This window comes from Mizuhopecten yessoensis, unplaced genomic scaffold (genome assembly GCF_002113885.1).
Source record: "Mizuhopecten yessoensis strain PY_sf001 unplaced genomic scaffold, ASM211388v2 scaffold9847, whole genome shotgun sequence".
NCBI lineage: Eukaryota > Metazoa > Mollusca > Bivalvia > Pectinida > Pectinidae > Mizuhopecten > Mizuhopecten yessoensis.
This window is the reverse complement of record NW_018408252.1, coordinates 3,919,708-3,941,856: the sequence shown is the minus strand read 5'-3', so window position 1 is coordinate 3,941,856 and position 22,149 is coordinate 3,919,708. Positions and strand designations below refer to the sequence as shown.

The 22,149-nt window shown below is 38.7% G+C and overlaps 1 protein-coding gene across 1 annotated transcript; it reads left to right on the top strand.

Annotated features, from left to right (window-relative positions):
• Nucleotides 1-2,408: 2,408 nt before the first annotated feature.
• LOC110458879 lies at nucleotides 2,409-21,445 on the top strand. Its single transcript, XM_021510836.1, has 4 exons — nucleotides 2,409-2,472; nucleotides 11,963-12,036; nucleotides 19,005-19,179; nucleotides 20,861-21,445. The coding sequence occupies exons 1-4, from the start codon at nucleotides 2,409-2,411 to the stop codon at nucleotides 21,181-21,183; spliced, it is 636 nt and encodes a 211-aa protein (XP_021366511.1). The 3' UTR covers nucleotides 21,184-21,445.
• The last annotated feature ends 704 nt before the right edge of the window (nucleotides 21,446-22,149 follow it).

Here is a 22,149-nt window from a genome sequence, read left to right as displayed (position 1 = left end):
GGCTCTCCGTTAATGACTATAGCATTACATCTATGACAGGACAGAAATAAACGATTCAAAAATGTTTAATTTAAAGAAGGCCTGAATAATTTTAATTACATTTTTTGTACGAGTTATGACCTCGGAACTCTAAATCCGGTATAACGTATTCCATGTTTATGTACTTAACCCCTTAGGAGAAATGCTAGAATGTAATTTACCCTTCCGATACACCTTGTCATACTTCCTGTATTTTTTAGGGTCCCGATGTAAATCTCTCCTTAGTTCAATTTTGCCGTAGTGTTATTGATTGTGTGTTGATGCTTCGTTATTAATTCGTGGATAGTTGAAAATATTGTTTCATAATCGTTCTGTAAGTGGTTTTAAGTATGGCTTAGAATAATGTTACAAATGTTTTGTTATGTATTAATGAACCCGGGGCTGTAACCTTGGTAATACGTATTCCACGTATACGCATCAAACAAAAAAGACGTTAGATTCCCTGAAAAGGCTGTTAAGCTGTAATTGTCATCGTATTGGTTTAATAGTGTAGAGGAAGAAACATTTATGTAACCTAACAATAAAAATTCAGCGCTGTATCTCTCTTTTTTTAACATAACGAGGTAGCCGTTATCATTGGAATACAACTGCAAGATCCATGGTTACATTGTTATTGTTGATTCAATATTGGTAATATTGTCAGTAAAAATCATTTTGTCCTGCAATGAAGAAACAGCTTTATGATGCAGTGTAATTATTCTTTAGCATACTGTATCGATTACTATATTATCAAGGTACAGTCACCTGTGTGTGTTTTGCGTTCATTCTTTGTCTCTCTGTCACCTGTCTTATTAATTACTTACTTGAAACAGGTGCCACCCAATTGCCAAAAGAGCCACCATCTTCACCCACAATTTGTGACATGGCGACTTGCAACATCACAAAAATCACCAGGCATATCAGTAAAATATATCCTCGAGTCCCCATGCTGGTCATTCGGAAGAAAGTGTCCAGAAAGATTTGTTGAACGCGCCATATTTATACATCAGATTGTTGGCATTCGTGCTTGAGTGAACACATATCTAATCTTCCGTCATATTTCAAATGTATTTCATGATTATAGTTTCTTTTCATCCTATAATTATACAAAATAGAGGTTATTTTGGAAACACGACTCGGTCACCTTGGTACATGGCGGACATCAAGAGACGTGACCGCACGACCACAGAATGAACGCATGTCATGACCTGACGGTCATTTCCGGTAAGGTTAACTAATGCCGGCAGGAAATAACACCGTATTACTAGTTATGCAACACGTGTAACTATGCTTTATTACATCAAAGATATGGTACGCTCAAGCCTATGTTACCTTTATTCTCCTTTCCAAAATAATACCACAATTAAGAAGAACACTGTCGTTTTTAATTTGTTAATTATTGTAAGACACATTCATATATCTATGTGTGTGTATCTTTGTTTGATGTACAAGTTCAGAGTTTCAAAAATGATAACAAGTTACCAGATGGTATACGTGTGAAATAATATATCAACAATAAAATCCCAGGAAACTAAATGCGGATTTCTGCTTGACAACTCTGGTATGAAAAAGCCGATAAAATAAGCAAATAAGTTTTGATTTCTTCTATGTTGAGGTTTCCCATACTACCGACATGATTTCAGCTTTGATAAATAATTCCAGAAATTCAAGCAATACAGTGCGGGACTAGGCATGGATTCGACTTCAGATTAATATATATGTATAGTCGCTAAAACGTTTTCCTGGTCAACGAAAGTCGCGTAGCCCATCTGCAATACATTGACACCCAAAACGAAATAAGAGATTAAGAGATTAAGAGTGGACGGGAATCCTTGAGAAGACACCAAATAAATCCCCGCTACATTTCAACGTCGTATTAAGTATCTGATATACACTTGATATAATCAATTGACGCATTCAATTCCTTCATGCTAATCGCTGTTTGTGCTTATATTCGGAACCCCAGCGACAATATAAGTCGTAATAGGCCGTACAACACTTTCAAAAACAACGTTCACAAAAGACATAATTAAACTTTATTTTAAAAACCAACCATAAATATTATGCTAAATTGGCTTTACACAACCTGGTTTTTATATAACAAGGAAGCAATTACACCAACAAACCCTGTCTCCTTCTCCTACAGACAGACACACATGCAAGCATACACAACACACAAGGAGGCAATCCTTAAATTACCTTAGCTGTTAATAGGACGTTGAACAAAATATAACCAATCGTCCTGAGGTTAAAGGCGTTAGACACACTGGGTTTCGGTAAAGTCCATACAACAGTGTGAACGATTTTGTTGTAGTGATTGCATGGACAAATCAACAACGGATAAGGGTGTCAAACACTATTGACAATTAATCGATAAACATAGAGCAAGCATGGCTTGGTCGATTAAACATGCACGTCTCATTGTGCAAGGCAAACACGGAAATATAGACCAAGGTATACGACCTCAAAGTAGATGATGAACATTTTTAAAAATTAAGAAATAAAAATCTGCTTGTTTATAGTTTCACACTGACTTACAATGAAACATTTATATAAATCTATAAATTCTTTGCCGGCAATCCTTAAATTGTTTCGTGTATGTCTACCGATGCAAAACATTCAAAGAAAATATTCACATAAAACTTCTTCAAAGTTATAGTCTGCGATCTATAAGTTGCTGGGTCTGTTTCTATGTTGAAAATCGACAGCGTCGATCCCATGTTCACTAAATGAACCCACTAATAATATCTAAGAATACTTTTACTCAAATAGAGCACACCTGCAGGTCGGGGAATGAGAAAAAAAGAATACACCTGCAGTGGCATGATCGTAAGAGACGATTAATGCGAGAACCCTCCCTGTAGAATTGTGGATTTGTGTTTTTTTGCCGCTAGTTCTGCCTCCACAAAAAAAGTCTGTTTGAAAAAAAGTATCGTTATTTGACGTTATTTGACATGAAAGCGCCTGATTTGTAGGATATTTCTATTTCTCTCTACTTTAACTGCCTTTTGTTTCCTAGGGCATTTCAACCTGCAGTTTGTTGTTCAGGAAAATAATACACCTGCTGTTACCCACTTATTGGTCGTAAGAGCGGCTTATGAATAAACGCCTGCATAATTGGGGATTTATCTTTGTGTCCACTACCTAGGGATACAAACGCGATCAAACTATATTTGTTGACCCATTGCAATATTTAGTATCATTATATTTCTCTCTACGTCTAACTTGCTTTTGTTTCCTAGTGCCTTAATTGGCGGTACTTCACTTTTGGATTAAATGTAGAATGCTCACCCCTGTAAGGAAGGTTTTGGTTTGATTTTGTAGAGTTTCACGTCCCATGAACAGCTAAGGTCATTCATTGGACGTGCTTCCATGTGTGTGGTGTGTGTATGCATACATGTGTGTATGTGTGCAGGTAATGTAAGTAAGGAAGAAAATGGTCATTTCACCATGCTGGGACATACCAAAGTCTTCAAAACGGTAGATGTTATTCCCTGCTTCTCGTTCAGCAATTATAAAGATACCAACAACTGATTCATCCGCTGTTAATATAATGTGATCAGGCGAAACGCTATGCTGGTTCCATTCGATTTGGTTTGGTTTGGCTTAGTATTGCTTAACGTCCTATTAACAACTATTGTCATTTAAGGACCGCCTCCCCTGTGTGCAAGATGCATGCGTGTAGTGTATGCGTGTTTTGAGAGGTTGCGATATGTTCGTGTTTGTCGGAACTGATGCCGATTTTATAGTGCTATCTCACTGAAACTGCAGAAGACACCCAACAGGACACCCCATCCGGTCATATTATACTGACAACGGGCGAACCAGTCGTCCCACTCCTAAAAGAGAGTTAAGCAGGAGTAGAGACTACCATTTTTTAAAGACTCTGGTATGTCTCGGCCAGAGGACATAACCCAAAGCCTTCCTCACAGGGGCGAACGCTCAACTAAAGGCCGAAAGTGAAACATTGTCAAGGGAGACATTATGAAGAAGATAGTTGCTTAGAAAGAAGAGAAAAAAGTTAAGATCCCAAATTAAGTCACCTCTTACGATCATGCAATGGGGGCAGCAGGTACTATTCTAACGCCCTACCTGCAGGGACTGGATCCATTCGGCATGGTATTTCGGTGATGCAGAACTATAAAGTTCGCATCAGATCGGCACTATCACAAGAAGCCAATGGCTCCAAACATATCATGCCTCCAGCACACATTTACATGCATACACACCACACACTGGGGTATGTCCTTAAACGACCTTAGCTGTATATAAAACGTTAAAATTTATACACCCCATCCACCCATATATAATGACATTTTGTTTCATTTACATAAATGGTTTCAGATACCGTTCTTTCATAACCACTGATAAGAAAGGGGAAATTTGATTCCCACGCTAAATGAATGACCGAAGCGCACCGACAGCCATTATGCTGTAAATTGTAACAAAAAATCATTTTGCATGAGTGTAAAATATATCATTGTTGTTTTGGATTTAAAGTCCTTGGAACACTCAGGGTAATACGATGACGGGAGCCAGGGAGACACTGAACGAGATAGAAAGGAAACAAAGTAGACAAGAAGGATAACACTATGTGTTGCAATGGGGATAGCAGATCAATATATCTATACATTATCCAGGGAATAGAAATCTGCTTATTGAAGTTTCACACAATAAAACATCAAAATGAATCCATAAATTCTTTGTGGGAAACACGAAAATGTTTTGTTCATGTCTACCCATGCAAAACATTCCGAATAAGTATAGATTACAACAAAAGAAAATATTTACATAAACCTTCAACTTTGTTAATCGATCCTTGCCTTATTTAGTTTGTTTCTTTGTTTAAAATCGACGTTGTATGGACCCCAGTGTATACAACGCCTTTAACCTTAGGTCGATCGGTTATATTTTGTTTAACGTCCTATTAACAGCTAATGTCATTTAAGGCGTGCCTCCTTGTATGTTATGTACGCGTTACTACTGGTCCACGGGTTACAATAAACTTTTGTCAAATATTTTATATAAAATGACATAATTATTTTAAAAAGGTCCGAAACGCCAAATTATATCAGGGAGCACAACTCCATATGGAACTGTCACTAACAATGAGCCAATGCATAACCGGACATGTTTTTACGGACAGACAGGAGGATGGACAGACAGACGGACAAGCTGATTCCCGTATACAGCGTCCCTTCGTCGCATGGATACAATTTTGGTCGGGTCGAATGTTAAATCAGCACTGTTTACGATACAGCGCTTCAGTGTAAAGGTTTCGTTATCTCTTCAAAATTTGCGAATGTGTAGTAGGTACGTATTTGCACTTAAAAATGTTCACAATAAAAAAACAACAACAGTATGATATTTTCTGTATCATGATGCATTTTTAATCGAGGACAATTTATTATGAAGGACAAATGATCTAATTTCATGACGGGCAAGGTCGGATTCATGTGTGCTCGAAAATTCAATTCGGGACCATGACATTCACAAAGTGTTTGCTACTATTCTTCAGCTACAATATGTTTTGTATTTAATTTAACCCAATGTTAAAATGTGTAAATATCTTACTGACAAATAATTCAAAGAAATAGATCTCAAGGACTACTCTAGTCATTTACCGTTGAATATCAAATATTTTCTGCGATCGAGTTTTACGTCCTCGCATCAGTCTGTGGCATATGATAACGGTTGCCAATGGAGACACCAACGGAACAAGATGCTTCTTTGTTTTGTGCTGGTTGGTTGTAAAGTGTTTACCGTACTATAAACCTCTGAAGTTATTTCAGGGCGTGGCTCCATGTGTATTATGTATGCGTGCATGTGTGCTGGAGGATCTGGAGTGTTCATGTGGGGGGTTACCAACATAAGTCGCCTCCTACGATCACTCTGTGGTTAACACGACGTGTATTTTTATCTCAGTCCCCAAGTGTTCTATATACAGCTCTTGTCATTTAAGGACACGCCTCATTCTGTGGAATGTATGCTTGTTTGCCTTCTTGTGTTAATGTTACCTCGCTGAAATGCTATGCCGAAGATACCCAGTACAATATTCCACCCGGTCACATTATTCTTAAAACAGATTAACCAGTTGTTGCCATAACCGCTAAACGCTGAACGTTTGCCAGGAAGTAACAGGTGTTTTTTTAAAGAACTATGGTATGTTCCGGCCAATATACTGAACGCATTGGCCCCCACTTGGGCGAAAGTTCAACACTAAGGTCCTTTGAAGGTTTGGGGAAAGAATAGATCTACTGTACCCCCATTACATATCGTAAAAGGCGACTAATGTGGGTACCCCTCTACACTCGGGGGAGGGGGGGGGAGGGGGGCTTTCTTCTGTTTAGGGGTTATTGAAGATACCATAATTGATCCGCTGCCCCCATTGCAACATTTGGGATCTAAATATTATTTCTATACTTGTTTGGCATGATCACGTTTTCACTTTTGGCATTCAGCGTTCGCTAATGTGGGGTTTGCAATGGGTTCTGTCCCAAGGCCGGGACATACCAGTTCCTTAAAAATGGTAGTTGTTATTTCCCACCTAACGTTCAGCATTTAAGATTATAGCAACAAGTTGTTAACACGTTGACAGTTTCATGTGACCGCATGGAGGACTGTACTGGGTGCTTTCGGCTTGGTATTTCAGTGAGGTAGCACTCTAAGGACGTCAATACATCATCAAACCCTACCTCCGGCACACACGGTAGCACGTCCTGAAATAGCCTTAGCTGTTAATTCCGTCTTTGCGTATTGCAGAGTTATCTTCTCTTGTGAGCAGGTATTGATTGTAACGTCATTTTTTTGTGAGAGTAACGTCATCAATTTTTGAGAAAACGACTTAATTTTCTCACACAAACCAATGACGTAACAATCAATCCCTGCTCACAAGAAAAGATAACTCTGCAATACGCAAAGACGGAATAGGACGGTAAACAAAATAATACCAAAACAATTAGGCGAACTGTGAGGTATTGTGAAACAGGAATTTAGAACACTTTGTTTCAAAACACAACTTGTTGATAGGATACCTAATCCAATAAATAAAGCTAGATCGTTCTAATTGCGTGTAAAAAATGATGTAGCTTTAATATACATATTATAAAATAGTATCAAGACAACATTTTTTCTCCAGCAAGCGTGACTTGATATGCAACCCATATTTGAGGTATAAATATTTAACTACAAATATGTAAAGAGAAACATAATATATTTATATATAAATGTAAAAGAATTTATATTTCGCGCGGTTGACTACAAGGAATTAGCGCGAAATTGTTTTCTCTAATGGTACCCCGATAGGTGGCGACACATGTAGGGCATGTGTAGCACGTGCAGCAAGTGTTGCTGGGACCTCAGTTCAGGTCAACGCACTGGTCAGGACGGAGGTATAGAACATTTTATTTTTCTGAAAAAATAGTGGTTAATGTCAAGGAGATACATTGTAGATGTGTAGGATAAAATATACATGACAAATTGTTGTAAAATGTTGTTTGAAATTATTATTAATGATTAAACAGTCACTGGTACAGGCCGGTGCGTTGTGAACAGCCTATGGGTGTTTGTTGTTGCCACCTGGGGGTGGGTAATTAGAGAAAGTGGATCGATACCTTTCGGTTGACAATCCGAGAGGTCTAAATAACCAACCGATTCAAGTTAAGCTGATTTAGTTTCATGTGAATAGATATAAGGAGAAACAATTGCATAGCATTGAATGAACTAAATTGACATGGTTATTTGGGGGATTATACTAATACCTATAGGACGGTAAATGAGGCGAAAATCGAACCCGTGGTTGCCTAAACCTTACGTATAGGATCGGACGGATCTTTGAAGCTCATACCGTTTTGAATCGGAGTTTAATGTCATGACAACATATAAGGACGGGTGCAGTAGGATACACCGCCGGGGAGATAGCAAAGAAATGAAAGATAGCTATACGAGCTCTAATTAAATATGTGTCATGGGGGCGGCAGATCATGTTTAGTCTCGTTAATGATCTCTAAGTGGAGGAAATAAAGGGCGACTAAATTTGGGATCTTTTCTTTTCTCTTCTTTCTGAACAACTTTCTCCTTCCTAATGTTTACCTTGACTATGTCTCACTTTCGGCCTTTAATTGAGCGTTCGCCCCTGTGAGGAAGGCATTGGGTTCTGTCCCCTGGCCGAGACATACCAGAGTCTGTAAAAATGGTAGTCTCTTCTCCTGCTTAACGCTCAGCAATTTAGGAGTGGGACGACTGGTTCGCCCGTTGTCAGTATAATGTGACCGGGTGGGGTGTCCAGCTGGGTGTCTTCGGCAGTACGTTTCAGTGAGGTAGCACTATAAGTCAGCATCAGTTCGGCTCTATCACAAGGAGGCAAACACGAACACATCGCAGCCTCCCAAAACACACACGCATACACTCCACGCATGCATCTTGCAAACAGGGGGTGGGGGTGGGGGGCGTCCTTAAATGACCATAGCTGTTGATAGAACGTTGAACAATACTAAATCAAATCAAACTTGGTTTTATTTTCTTTAACGTCCCATTAACATCTAAGGTCAGATAAAGGACGTGCCTTCATGTGTCTTGTGTAAGCGTGCAAGTGTGTATGTGTGCTGGAGACAGGGTATGTTGGTGTGCTTACCTCCTTGTAAAAGCACGGTTCTGATGCCGACGTTATAATGCTATCTCACTGAATAACATGCCGAAGTCACCCAACACGACATTCCGCCTAGTCACATTATTCTGACAACAGGTGAACCAGTTATTGCCTTTTCCTTTAGAGTTTTCCTTTGAACGATAAGTAGGGAATAACAACTACCATTTTATAGACTTTAGTATGTCTCAGCCTTGTAACAGAACCCATTGCCTTCCACACCTGGTCGAACGCTCAACATTAAAGCAATAAGTTAGGTATTGCCAAGCAAGGCGCTAGGTAAACAAAGGTAATTTGAAGTAGAAAGAAAGAAAAAGATCCAAAATGTTGTAATGATTGCAGCAGATTTATTTTGGTCGTTTTTTCAGTCCCCAAGTAGAGGGCACAAAAGCAAATCCCAAAATATACAGGGGGTTCCCATATAAGTCGCCATTTACGATACAAGCAGGTGTATTCTTTTCTTGATCCCCGACCTGCAGTAGTTCGAAATAATAACAACGACCCTGATTCTACTGGCTTCTTACGGTATACAATCAGTTTATCAGGTGTCTCCACCTTGGCAAATCAAAGCATCCTGGAAAAAAAGGCCAGGGTGAAAGCATCCCCGCTATTGCATTGGGCACCACACTAGTCGCCTCTTACGACATGCAGTTATGTTCTGTTTGGCCTATACTCAACACAGAAGGTCATAAATACAAATAAAAAGTAGATAAAATATTTGAAAGGAAATGACATCAAACAAAGATAAAAAGAAAAGAAAAAAGAAAGAAAAAAGTGTTGTTTGAACCAAAGTTCATGTGACGCATCTTCACTCCGGGCGCGTTCTTGATATGTTTACATTGTAACTGTAATCGGCCACCTAGAACTGGAAGGTATTAAACAACCTTCCTCTAACCTGGTTTTATTTTGTACCTTTTCAAGCTTTATAGTGTGGTCATGTTGATACTTCGGTATTCTTCTAAGGTGTTTTTACCTAATAAAGCAAATTTCACTAAAACTAATTTGACCTTTTCGCCTATATATTACATGTCTACATTTACCCCAAGCACCCGTCCTCATATGACTCTGGCTGTTGCGAGGACATTAGGTTTAAATCCGACCAATTAGCCAGACAGACACCAAATTAATATCCCTCGTTTCCTAACAAAAGCGGGGATACACGCTAAAGGGCATCACGCCACCCGAATAGCAGGATATTATCCACGTTTTGGTGTTTGATGCATAATCCAACGAAACTATGAAGCAGCCACAAAATGATGTTATCATTGTATTTACGTAAACGTGAAAATACCTTGAAGATGAACCTTCTTATAATAATAATAATAATTCGAGGTTCTGATATACTGATTTATCACAACCTAGTTCGTAGGTCGTCTCAAAGCGGTTCGCAAATTATTATCCGTGGTTATAGGGCCTTTGCAACCAGCCAATATCTTTCACAACTCCCTGGAGAGCATACAGTCGGTGATGCTATTTCGGCACTTTCAACAATTCTAGCACTACCACACCACGTACTCATTTACAGCTGAGTATACTGGAACAAGCGGAGTAAAGTATCTTGCTCAAAGATACAACACAGTGCCGTGACGAGAGTCGAACTCGCATACCTTCAGTCAAGAACCCGGCGTCCTACAACTCGACTACCGTGCTTCTACTCTGTGTGAAAGTGAAAGTGGGGATAAGTTGCGTGTGTATTTGTCTCATGTTGAATTTAACTTAATATCTATAAGAATACAGTTGAAAACATAAACCCAACATCATGATTAACAAGTTTCTCTGCTCAACTTAATCTAAGGGTCAAAACTCAATATTTCCATTAGTGTAGTAATTTTGTATGTCAGAGATAATTATATATTGTAATCAACTATTTATTATATCAACAAAAACTTCCATCAATAAAAAATTACAGCAACATGAAAATGTGCTCATTAATGAAGGAATTTCGCAATTTGCTGATCAAATATCGATTTTCTTTATATGACTCTTTACTCCTCCTCATTTAATTCGTAACAGGTAAACCTAACACACGCTCTAAATCATTACCTGTTAATACAATCTGTATTCCATCGGGTACGAAGATCTAAACATAAAACATATTTGTTATTTTGACATATTGCAATCTGTATTCCATCGGGTATTGACTGACTATAACCAATCGTTAGTATAGCCTGAAGTGTGTCTCTCGGATACATAAGCACTAGTATAACCACGCTGTCTGTCTGGAATCGATTCACTTCTGACTGACACAGGTAATGGTTCTAAAGGACAATACAGATGATTGAATACGCCAGTCGCGAATACAATTGGTATGCCATTAGCAGTGCATAATGCTGTTTTATTTGGTTCTCAAACTCAATTTCGTCATAGAAAGTCAACGATGTCAACGATGTCAAATTCATTTTGTCTGGAATTAATGTTCTAGTAACCGGGCGCAGTAGAATTTATGCTGTTCCTATTTGAAGGTGTTTAGACTTTGTTGTAGTATTATGCCATTTGAATTATTGGTGCACAGATACCATCTCATTTAAAGTGTATCAGTTCAATATTTGTGTGAAAATTGTCTTGTTTAAAGTGTTAAGACTGAAGAATTTTACTTATGAAACAGGCGCAAACTCGTTTAAAATTGCTCCGGCTGAGGAAAAATATCCTTGCTCAATTTGTTTGGAGAGTTGATTTGTAAGACATATATATATCTCTCGCTGAAGTTTCCTTCTGTGGAAAAACGTTGATTTCCAATGGAGCACAAATAATACCATTTGACTGAGGAAAGTTGGATTACTTTGGGATCTGACCGAGGAAACATTTAGGCTTTGGCGCATACTTTTTGTTTCCGACAATGGAGTATTTTTGCTTTATTTTACAGGTCAAAAGATGTTTTCTTTTTTTAAACACTTACATTGTTTTTCGTATTAAGAGTCCATGCCACTAGAGCTATATTGAAAACATCAACTTCCTGTTTGCATCAATGCCATATTGAATATCTGATTTTCGCGTTCGTATCGAAATTATAACGAGGTACTGAAATTACAATGGTCTTCAAGATTGGTGTTTTTATCAATAACGTACTTTTGCTGTGTTGTGTGGTTAACAATATATATAGTGTACATGCTCAATGCAAGTCGGTTACGGTTCTCCTGTCTAATTTTGCCCAGGATGGTAAAACCTTAAATGGATATGCCTATCGCCAAGTAAGCAATGTACGAAACGTCCAAATATGTGCAAAATACTGCCTTCTCCATCGGAAGTGTCGGTCGATAAACTATAACAGGGACCTTGAACTTTGTGATTTGAACTATGAAGACCATTTGACCAAGCCACTGTCACTTTTGCCATCCATATCATCACAGTATTACATCATCGACGGTTGGCCTGAGGTATGTTCAATTCTGGTACTTATATTTCTTCATCAAATAGTCTGCCGAAATTAACAGATCTGACTTGCCCAAACTCTACTAACTCGAACAATCTTATTAACAAGACTAGCTGTTACCTTCATATACTCGCATTTAGAACAATTTACCCTTAAACAACAAAGAAAGGCCTTCAGCAATTGCAATACAACAAACTTATTTTACGCAGGCAATCGTTAAGGCCACATGTAGTTAACTTTACCAAGGTGTAATTGACAAAAGCTTGATTGAGTCGCCGCACTGTTCTTGTGAGTGCATTGTTTAAGATAAGTTCCGTATCTTAATTTATTTGTTACAGCTATACAAAAAGCAGGCAGCAATATTTAATGGATAGGGCTTTAAGACATGATAAACAAATTAATGTAGATGTTGTTTTGTGGGATGACCACAAATCAAATGATAAGAAAACTTCTGAAACATGTATTGGATAAAAGTCTATTCTTTCTTTGGACCTGTTTAGGGCACTTCGTTAAGTGGGGGATAATGTAACGCATTTTTGTGATCCAATGCACTTTTATTATTACAATTTCATAGATTTTACAACTAAGTTTGCATGGCAATATCTCGTCATTGAATAATTCAAAGAAAGTTTATTCCCCAACGATTCAAGTACTGATTTTACCATGCAATCAGTTTAATGGGATCCGATTGCGATCGCATATTCACCATATGGTAACTCAATATATAGGGTATAAATGTTAAATATCAAATGTTCTATAAGACTACAGGCTACTAGGTATAAATATCTGCAATAATCAAAAGCCCCATAAAAGCAAAGCATGGGCTATGAATCAGTACAATAACAGCTATTCCAACAGTACATTACTTATGCTTTACAAATTTCCTGAGAAGTTTTGTTACGATCTGTACTGAATGGTAGTAGTCATGAATATATCTTCATTGATTTAATAAAATAGTCTTCGGCATTGTTCGTAATAATCAGTAAATGCATGATTATCTAAATGAAAATGCACAAGGTATGTAAGATAAAGAAGTGGCATGCTTGGATGAAGGACCTTATTCCGTCTTTGCGTATTGCAGAGTTATCTTCTCTTAGGAACAGGTATTGATTGCTACGTCATTGGTTTGTGCGAGAAAATTACGTCGTTTTCTCAAAAATTGATGGCGTTACTCTCACAAACAAGTGACGTAACAATCAATACCTGCTCCCAAGAGAAGATAACTCTGCAAAACGCAAAGACGGAATAGTCTGTTCGAATGAATGACATTGACCCACTTTCAAGGCTACAGGGACCAAATGTGTTATTAATCGGTGCCAGCTACTGGTGTATAACCAAAAAGTGTAGGAATTCAGTCACATTATACTGTGATAGGGCCAATATTAACTACTAAGTTTCGTCTCGGCCAGGGGATGGATCCAAATCACCTTTCTAGCGAACGTCAGCACCGTCTTTTATGACCTTGGGTGACAACAACTCTTGGGATCTTTATCTTTTCCCTATCCAATTGCGAAAATGTAAAACTCTACAGAAGTTCTGTAGGTTCGGGGGAGAATAGACCTGTGTCCCATGGAATATCGAAAAAAATAATTCTTCTACAATGGGGCTATTGAACAAACAAACCAAATTGATCAGCTGTCCCAAGGCAACGTATGGGATCCTAGTCTTTTCTCTCTACTTCCTCCAAACCATTTTTGTTTCCTGAAACCTTCCATGGCAATCTCTACTTTTGGTCTTAGTGTAGAACGTTCGTACAAGTTGGATAGGCAGTTGGTTCCTTCCTAGGCCGGGACATATAAAAGTCCTTTAAAGGGGTAAATGATATTACCTGCTTAACACTCAGCATTAAGGGTATTGTGACAAGCTGGAATAGTGTGCTAGGCGTGGTATTTCATCGAGAAAGCACTCTAAATGCGACATCAGTTCCTATCAGAACTTGGCAAATCCCATTGCAATATTTGAATTTTTATTTTTTTATTTTTACTTGTAACTGCCTTCTTTTTCCTAGCGCCTTGCTTAGCAACATTTAGCTTTAATGTTGAACCTTCGCCTAGGCGAGGAAGGCAATGGGTTCTGTCCCCAGGCCGTTACACACCAAAGCCTTTATACAAGGTTGCTGTTCCTCCCTGCTTCACGTGCAGCATTGAGGGTTATGGCAACAACTGGTTCACCCATTGTCAGTATAATGTGACAAAGTGGAATGCTGTGCTGGGTGTCTTCGGCATTGTATTGCAGTGAGATAGCGCTATAAAGTAGGCATCATATCTGCGCTTTCACAAGGAGGCAAATACACCAATATACCCTACCTCCTGCACACACACACACACACAGGCAAGAAGTACGCATAAACAATGCACGTGGAGGCACGTCCTTAAATGACCTTAGCTGTTGATATGACGTTGAACAAAATAAACTAAACCAAACACTGCAACACTTGGTGATCCATATCTTTTATCAGGCACACGAATACCAAACCGAGCCTGGCTGTTGCGAGGACATTAAACACTAAACAAAAAGAATCAATGTATCTCTATGGTATGTGAGATATGTATATTACCGATTCAGGAAAAGAATAAGCCAGATGTATCCCATCGCACGTTATCGTCAGAGGTAACTAACCTGGGCCCTTTGCATAATGTATGGGTTTCCTCTGTTGTTTTCTGCGTATAGATAATTGAAAAAGCAATGAACAACACGTGCTTCCCAGTAGTATCCTAAATCTAAAACCTTGCCCTTCAATCAATAGCATAGATGTTTGTAAAGAATATAGCCACTGATGACGCATAACAGTTAATTGAGAGGAAAGTCAGATGAACCTTAGATAAGCTTTGAATAATATTGATACATATTGCCCACAGTACAAAAATCACTGGTCTATGACATGAAAATGGGAACTGCTGTTTTTGAACAACTAGGAATAGCAGCTATTACCAGATTGTATCAAGCTTCGGTCTATTAACGAAGTACCAACACAGGCAGGCGCGTAGCTACCATGTAAGCCAATAAGCCCGGGCTTGCACATGATTTTGACAAGTATAGGTTTTCATGACAGTTTTTTTTCTTGCTGGTACTATAAAGTGGAGTTTAAGTTTTGAATATATAGTATACATAGGTAAAAACCAGACAATGTATGTATGGAGGGTGTACAAAGCAATACCGACGGTTAATCTTCAGAATTACACTGGATCCACCTACATAGGCATATATATATGGGGCAAAGAAGTAATTCCAACAGTGTGGACAAGTTTAGGTTGTCAAATTTTCGGAGCGATCCGCTCCTTTTTCAAGACACAGTGAAACAGAACAGTTACATGTACATATACATCATATTACAAGAAGAGAGAATTGATATACTATAATTGAAAATAAAGCTATTATATAAAACCAATAGTCCCCTCGGCTAAAGACAGCCGAAGGCAGCAATTAAGCTGAGAGCATCGCGGACAAGGAACGCTGATGTAGAGGACCTATTCTTGCGCAAGATGCACTGTCATATAAAGTGAGTCAACGAGAGATATCAAAAACGTGGAACATGTGCATTTGGAAATCTGGCCCGGTAAATGTGAAAAATCTCAAATCTGCTACGGAATGTCTCATTAGTCGCCTCTCAATACTGCGATGGATCTAAGTCACAGAAGGGGGTCCCACTTAGTCGCCTCTTTTGGTTTGCAGGAATTATGCATGTAATTATCAAATAAGTGAGTGCAGGAGTAATAAGTAGATAAAATGGCTAAGATACTGTATAAATCTGCAAAATAAATCTGACAACGGCTGTTGGTCACACACACTGACATGAAGCAGCAGGCAGGCGAGATAGCAGACCAACTGTGCAGTAATGAATCATTAGGTCAAATGCCTCCTGGAAGGAAAACGAGCGGATGGCAACCGCCTATCGTTCGTTCATACCTCGAGGGTAGCGGGTTTGTAGATTGGTGATCCAAAACCGTTCTCTCGTGCGTCGTCTCGTTTCATCCCATGTAGGGCAATGATCTATGGCAACAACCTGCATGTCTTTCCAACTATGGCTAGGCATATTAAAATGCCTTGCCACAGGAAAGTCTGGTTTGTTCTGCTTGATGGAGCAGCGGTGGTTGTTGATCCTGACATTGAGCTGGGTGCAGGTCTCGACCACGTACTGTAACTAGGCATCTCTCTATATATACAAAAAAATAGGACTCTTTTCTAGCGGATTAAAACGAGAAAACAGACATCAGGACGTGGGAAATGGCTTCTGAGACGTTCCAGAAAACAAAATTTTCATGGGGGAGACCCCCCAAACCCCCCTTAAAGGGAGGGGGAAGACCCCCTACCGTTACCTTCCCCGCGAAGCGCGAGGCTCGAAGCGCGTAGCGTTCGGCAACACCCATGTCGGGCTTACACACGGTACAGGGGCTAGCTACGCGCCTGACAGGAGAAAATTAATAGAACATTAATTCTTCAACGCACTTAAATAGAGAACATCAACTTTGAAGAGATAGGATATTGTGACAAACAGAAACAGGATGTATAAGCACGATGTCGAGTACACGTCTGTATCACCAACGAATTACAATTTCCTGTGCATGTCCGTGAGTTAGCCCCCTAAAATAGGTATCAGACCCACGCTATTGCTAGTGACCTTAGCTATTTATAGATATCCAAGTTCGATACAAATGTTCACTAAAATGGCAGAGAAAAAGTAGAACGCTCCGCAAAAATGACTTTACTGTATCCATATGTTGATTTTTAAAATTTCTTTCTATGATATCTTTTTTAGTACTTTTATGTTCTTTACACTGACATAAATATAAAGAACCAGTTTTGTGTTACTTTACAATGACAATGAAGCGACACAATCGAAGTAATAAGGTTGGCCTTCACCTTTAAAGAATGTATGAGTTACGTATGAATGTAGTCCGAATTATTCTGACGTTTTAGCGACTTTTTTTTATATCGGTCTGTCGTCGATTAAACGACGACAGACCGATATAAAAAAGTCGATAAAACGTCAGAATAATTCGGACTAGTATGCATGATACGTGTTTGATTCTGACCAAAACTACCTTCTATTTCCTATTGTTCCTATGATAATGACTTATTTTACGTAATAAAGTTGGGCTATACCCAAGTTTGACATTATTACACTCCATAAATCGTGGTGTCATTTATATTTTAACCCTTTCAACACTGTAGACCATAATGGACTCATCCAGATCAATGCATGGAAGAGTTTACTAAAGTTACATAGGGTTGAAAGGGTTTAAGGAATCAATAAATACGCTTTGAAATCTGAATTTGGAATTTCATATCGGTGTGCTGTTGTTAAAGCACACATTTTACCTCCTCATAAGCTCTTTATTGCAACAGATTCCAACATGACCTGGTACCCAAGCAGGATAACACGGCATTTTCGAGAAAATATAAAATTAATGTGGAAAAAAAATCATATCTAGACAATTGATACTTTTAAAAAGATTTGTTATTGTCAGAGATTTGGAACTTGTTAATATGTGAGTTATTTCTTAATTGCCCAAGTTATTTCACTTCGTTAGCAGCTACAGTATTGGTGTTCGCGCCACGGCACGGCAATGTGTTGTATCTTTGAGCAAGATACTTTACTTCGCTTGTTCCAGTCTACTCAGCTGTAAATGAGAACGTGGTTGGGCAGTGCTAGAATTGTTGAATGCTAGCTGTTAGCGCCGAAATGGCAGTTGAGAAAGATATTGGCTGGTTGCAAAGGCCCTATAACCACGGATAATAATTCGTGAACCGCTTTGAAACGACCTACGAACTAGGTTGTGATAAAGCGGTATATAAGAACCTCCAATTATTATTATTATTATTATTATTATTATTAAAATGACTTTTTTAATATTGCAATGTATCAGTTTAAGATGCGTGATATGGCTAGAGAAGTTGTCCTATGTATGCAGTGTATGATTGCTACTATTAGCTTTATGCTAAAAATGTTATTATTTTGACCAAAAACAACTTTAAAATGTAATGGTCGCATTGACCTTATCACTCATTAACACATGGAGATTAGCTCATACTTTTCAAAAATTAATTCGCTTGCTCGATGGCAACGATTTCCTACAAAAGTAACGGTAACTTTGATTATCTCTTTCGAGGCTTAGAGTATATGAGCAATATGTAAATTTTGGTTAAAATCCTAGCGGGAATGAAGTCGCCAGGTATAAAATATATAAATAGTACAATTGTGATGATATATCTAAAATCAATGTATGGTATCCATGCTTAAGTGAAAACACCCGAGACGAGGCTGTCCTTGCCCATCTCCGTACATTACTCATTCGTATCTATTGTAACGCAAGACCAACCTCGGTACATATCATTTCCCGAACCTTTTACAGTTAAGCACCTGTTACTAGGTTGCATTAACCTTCAGGCAACAAAAGAAACATTTTACAGTGATATAACATATCTCAAATCTCTCTTCGAAACGGGAAATATTGCAGCAACTCTTACGTACCTAAAGATCTGTCGGTCTCTTCAAAAATAGCTAATTATTGCAACTTTCGTTTTCGGGTTGTCTTTTTATTTGTTTGTTTATTTGATGCCATTTCCTTTTACGTGTTTTAATGTACCTTTTACTGGCCCTAAAGAATTCCTCTGTGTTGATGAGCCATTAAGAACTTAATATAAAGTCGGCATCAGATCCACGCTATCACAAGAAGGCAAGTACGACAACATACCCTGTCTCCAGCACACATACACACAACACACATGGAGGTACGTTCTTAAATGACCCTAGCTTTTAATAGGACGTTAAACGAAATAAATCCAAACCAGACCAAGAACTTAATAAATAAATACATCCCATGCGCGACCTCCTTTCGAGGGGTTTACATGGATGGAAACAGAGGAGTATTGACAACTGAATGTGTCTTTTACAACGAATGGACGGACATGGCTGTAATCATAACGAATTTATGCACAAAATGGTCTAAGATATTTTAACTTTAATTTCAGCTCCTTCTTGGTGTTTGTGAACACCACACCTGTCCGGAGACACACGTATGTGAATTTCGATACATTGATCTATACCCCACGTACACGTGTGTGTTGTATGACCTTACCACTGTTCCGTCAGCCACGCCCCTTTCCCCGACGAATGGATGTACCAATGTGCTCCCGGCTGTGTCGGGTAGGTTATATTACCAGAAGTAATTTAGGGTTATCACGACAAACTTTTTGTTTTCAAATGAAAAATAATCTTAGTGCGTATTGAAATTAAGTGTTAATTTTCTAATATACAATGCAAATATATGAATTTTAATCATTAGTGTACAAAAAAGTAAAACGTTTGCTCTTGTGCGCTTCCATATAGAAAGAAATTCCCTCGTTATGTTAAACAGTCAATATCTCTACAAGTTTAACCTACCTAAAACCTGTTGGTCTGTTCGAAAGGATATAACTAACCTCAGCTACTTTTATTATTCAGATGGACGTTTGTCTTGAACCTTTCCGTTAATTTGTTGTCGTTTCCTTTCACCTATTTTATCTACTCTTATTGGTCCTTATGACCTCCTTTGTGTTGATGGGACATTAATAATCCTATAACTAACTACATGTAGGTTCTTTTATGGACGTACCGTTAAGCTACTACTCAATGAGTATTTAGTGGCATTTCACAAGGCATGCCTCGCTGTCACTTTTGGGGAGTATAGTTTGTCCATCAGTATTGTCGCTGTGGTTCAGTTTGTTTGTGTGTTGATGCTGTGGTTCAGTTTGTTTGTGTGTTGACGCTGTGGTTCGGTTTGTTTGTGTGTTGACGCTGTGGTTCAGTTTGTTTGTGTATTGACGCTGTGGTTCAGTTTGTTTGTGTGTTGATGCTGTGGTTCAGTTTGTTTGTGTGTTGTTGCTGTGGTTCAGTTTGTTTGTGTGTTGTCGCTGTGGTTCATTTTGTTTGTGTGTTGATGCTGTGGTTCAGTTTGTTTGTGTGTTGTCGCTGTGGTTCATTTTGTTTGTGTGTTGATGCTGTGGTTCAGTTTGTTTGTGTGTTGACGCTGTGGCTCGGTTTGTTTGTGTGTTGACGCTGTGGTTCAGTTTGTTTGTGAGTTGATGCTGTGGTTCAGTTTGTTTGTGTGTTGATGCTGTGGTTCAGATTGTTTGTGTGTTGACGCTGTGGCTCGGTTTGTTTGTGTGTTGATGCTGTGGTTCGGTTTGTTTGTGTGTTGATGCTGTGGTTCGGTTTGTTTGTGTGTTGACGCTGTGGTTCAGTTTGTTTGTGTGTTGACGCTGTGGTTCAGTTTGTTTGTGTGTTGACGCTGTGGTTCAGTTTGTTTGTGTGTTGATGCTGTGATGTATCATATTCGTGTGTGCTGATGCATGACGCTATGGTATACTGTTTGTTTACTTTTTGGAAGATTTTGCTGTATGATTTCATGTTGTGTATATTTGATTGTGTGCCGAGGTGAGGAAGGAAATGGGTTCTGTCCCCAGGCCGTGACATACCAAAGTCCTTAAAGATAATATTTGTTAAGCCCTGCTTAATGTTCAGCATTTAAGGTAATGGCAATTACTGGTTCACTCGTTGTTAGTATAATGAAGTAAAATGCTGAGCTTGGTGCCTTCGGGAAGGTATTCAGTGACCTTAAATAACCTTGGCTATTGATAGGACGTGAAACAAAATAAAACCTAACAAACTTGATTGTAACATAATCTTATATTTTGTCATGTGTATTGGTATTGCTGTATATTTTGTTCTTGTTTGATAACGTCCTCAAATAGATTTAATACGACGTTAAACAAAATACAACCAAACCGATCTTGTTGATATATATGTATATAAATGTTAGTGTATCCATTTTCGTCTTTTATTTCAGAGGTTATCTTCAATTCCACAACTGTGCGATTTTCACCTGTGGCATGCGTACATTCACCAGGAACAACAATGGGAACACTTCTACACAATTACCGTGACGAGCAAATAGATTGGTTCAATATGCAACCGATAATAGAAGGTTGTGCAGGTCTGGCGTACACAAACTCGTACAGATATTTTGGTATAGAATTTTACGGAGAGTGTTGGGCAGATGGCGTGTTCGTTGAAGCATCCCATAGCAAGATACCGGCAAACCAGTGCGATTCAGAAACATACCTTGCAGTTGGAGTAGAAAATGTAATATGTGTGTATGAAGTATTGTAAATTGTTGGGGTTTTTTGCAAGTTAAGCCACAGGTACAATCAGAATAAGTTTTTCTCGTGTGAGTGGAATAACGTCCATTATGAGAAATAATGCAACCACTCTTGCCCTCACTAATGTGAGGACCCCCCTACAGATTTGCTTTTGTACCCTCCACTTCAAGATAAATCTGCTGCCCCTCAATTGAAACATTTGGTATCTTTTTATTTTTATTCGATTTCCCAACAGCTTTCTTTTTGTCTTTAGTGCCTTGACAATGATCTTGCTGGTGGACGTTCACCCAAGTGAGAAAAGCGATGGTTTCTGTCCCCAGACCTTTAAAATTGTAGTTGCTATTTCCTTCTAAGACTTCGGCATTTAGAGTAATGATATCAATTCATTCGACCCTTGTCAGTATAGTGTGACCGGGCGGAATACTGTGCTAGGTGCCTTTGGCATGGCATTTCAGTGAGGTAGCACCCTAAATGTTGGAATCGGATCCGCACGGTAGCAAGGTACACTAGTACACTGACATACCGTTATCACAAGACATACTAACCTGCATGCACACATTGCACACATGGAGACACGTCCGTTTATAACCTTGGTTGTAAAAAAATAAACCATACCAAACCAATCCTTCCCTAAACCGGGACATATTAAATTCCTTAGAAATGGCAGTATTTTCCCAGCTAAACGTTCAGCTTTTTGGGAGAACCTGATTTACCCGTTGCTATCACAACAAGGCAATACACCAACATACTGCTTTAAGCATAAATACACGCATGCATTATACACATTGAGGCACGTCTTTAAAGGACTCGAATTGAATGATAACCCAATAATAACCAAAACAAACCAAACGCCTTCAGCAGACAGGCATATATTACATACACAGAGAGGCATGACCTCAATATGCCTAAGCTGGTTATAGGACGATATACCCTTTAAACCAATCAAATAACAGATTATTTCATAGTATTGCATCAT

Bases quoted from the DNA above. Each gene is read 5' to 3' on its own strand.
- LOC110458879 (XM_021510836.1), top strand. From the start codon at position 2,409: ATGGCTTGGTCGATTAAACATGCACGTCTCATTGTGCAAGGCAAACAC. The intron at 12,037-19,004 runs GTATGTTCAATT...CTTTAATTTCAG, and splicing joins TCATCGACGGTTGGCCTGAG to CTCCTTCTTGGTGTTTGTGA. The intron at 19,180-20,860 runs GTAGGTTATATT...CTTTTATTTCAG, and splicing joins TGTGCTCCCGGCTGTGTCGG to AGGTTATCTTCAATTCCACA.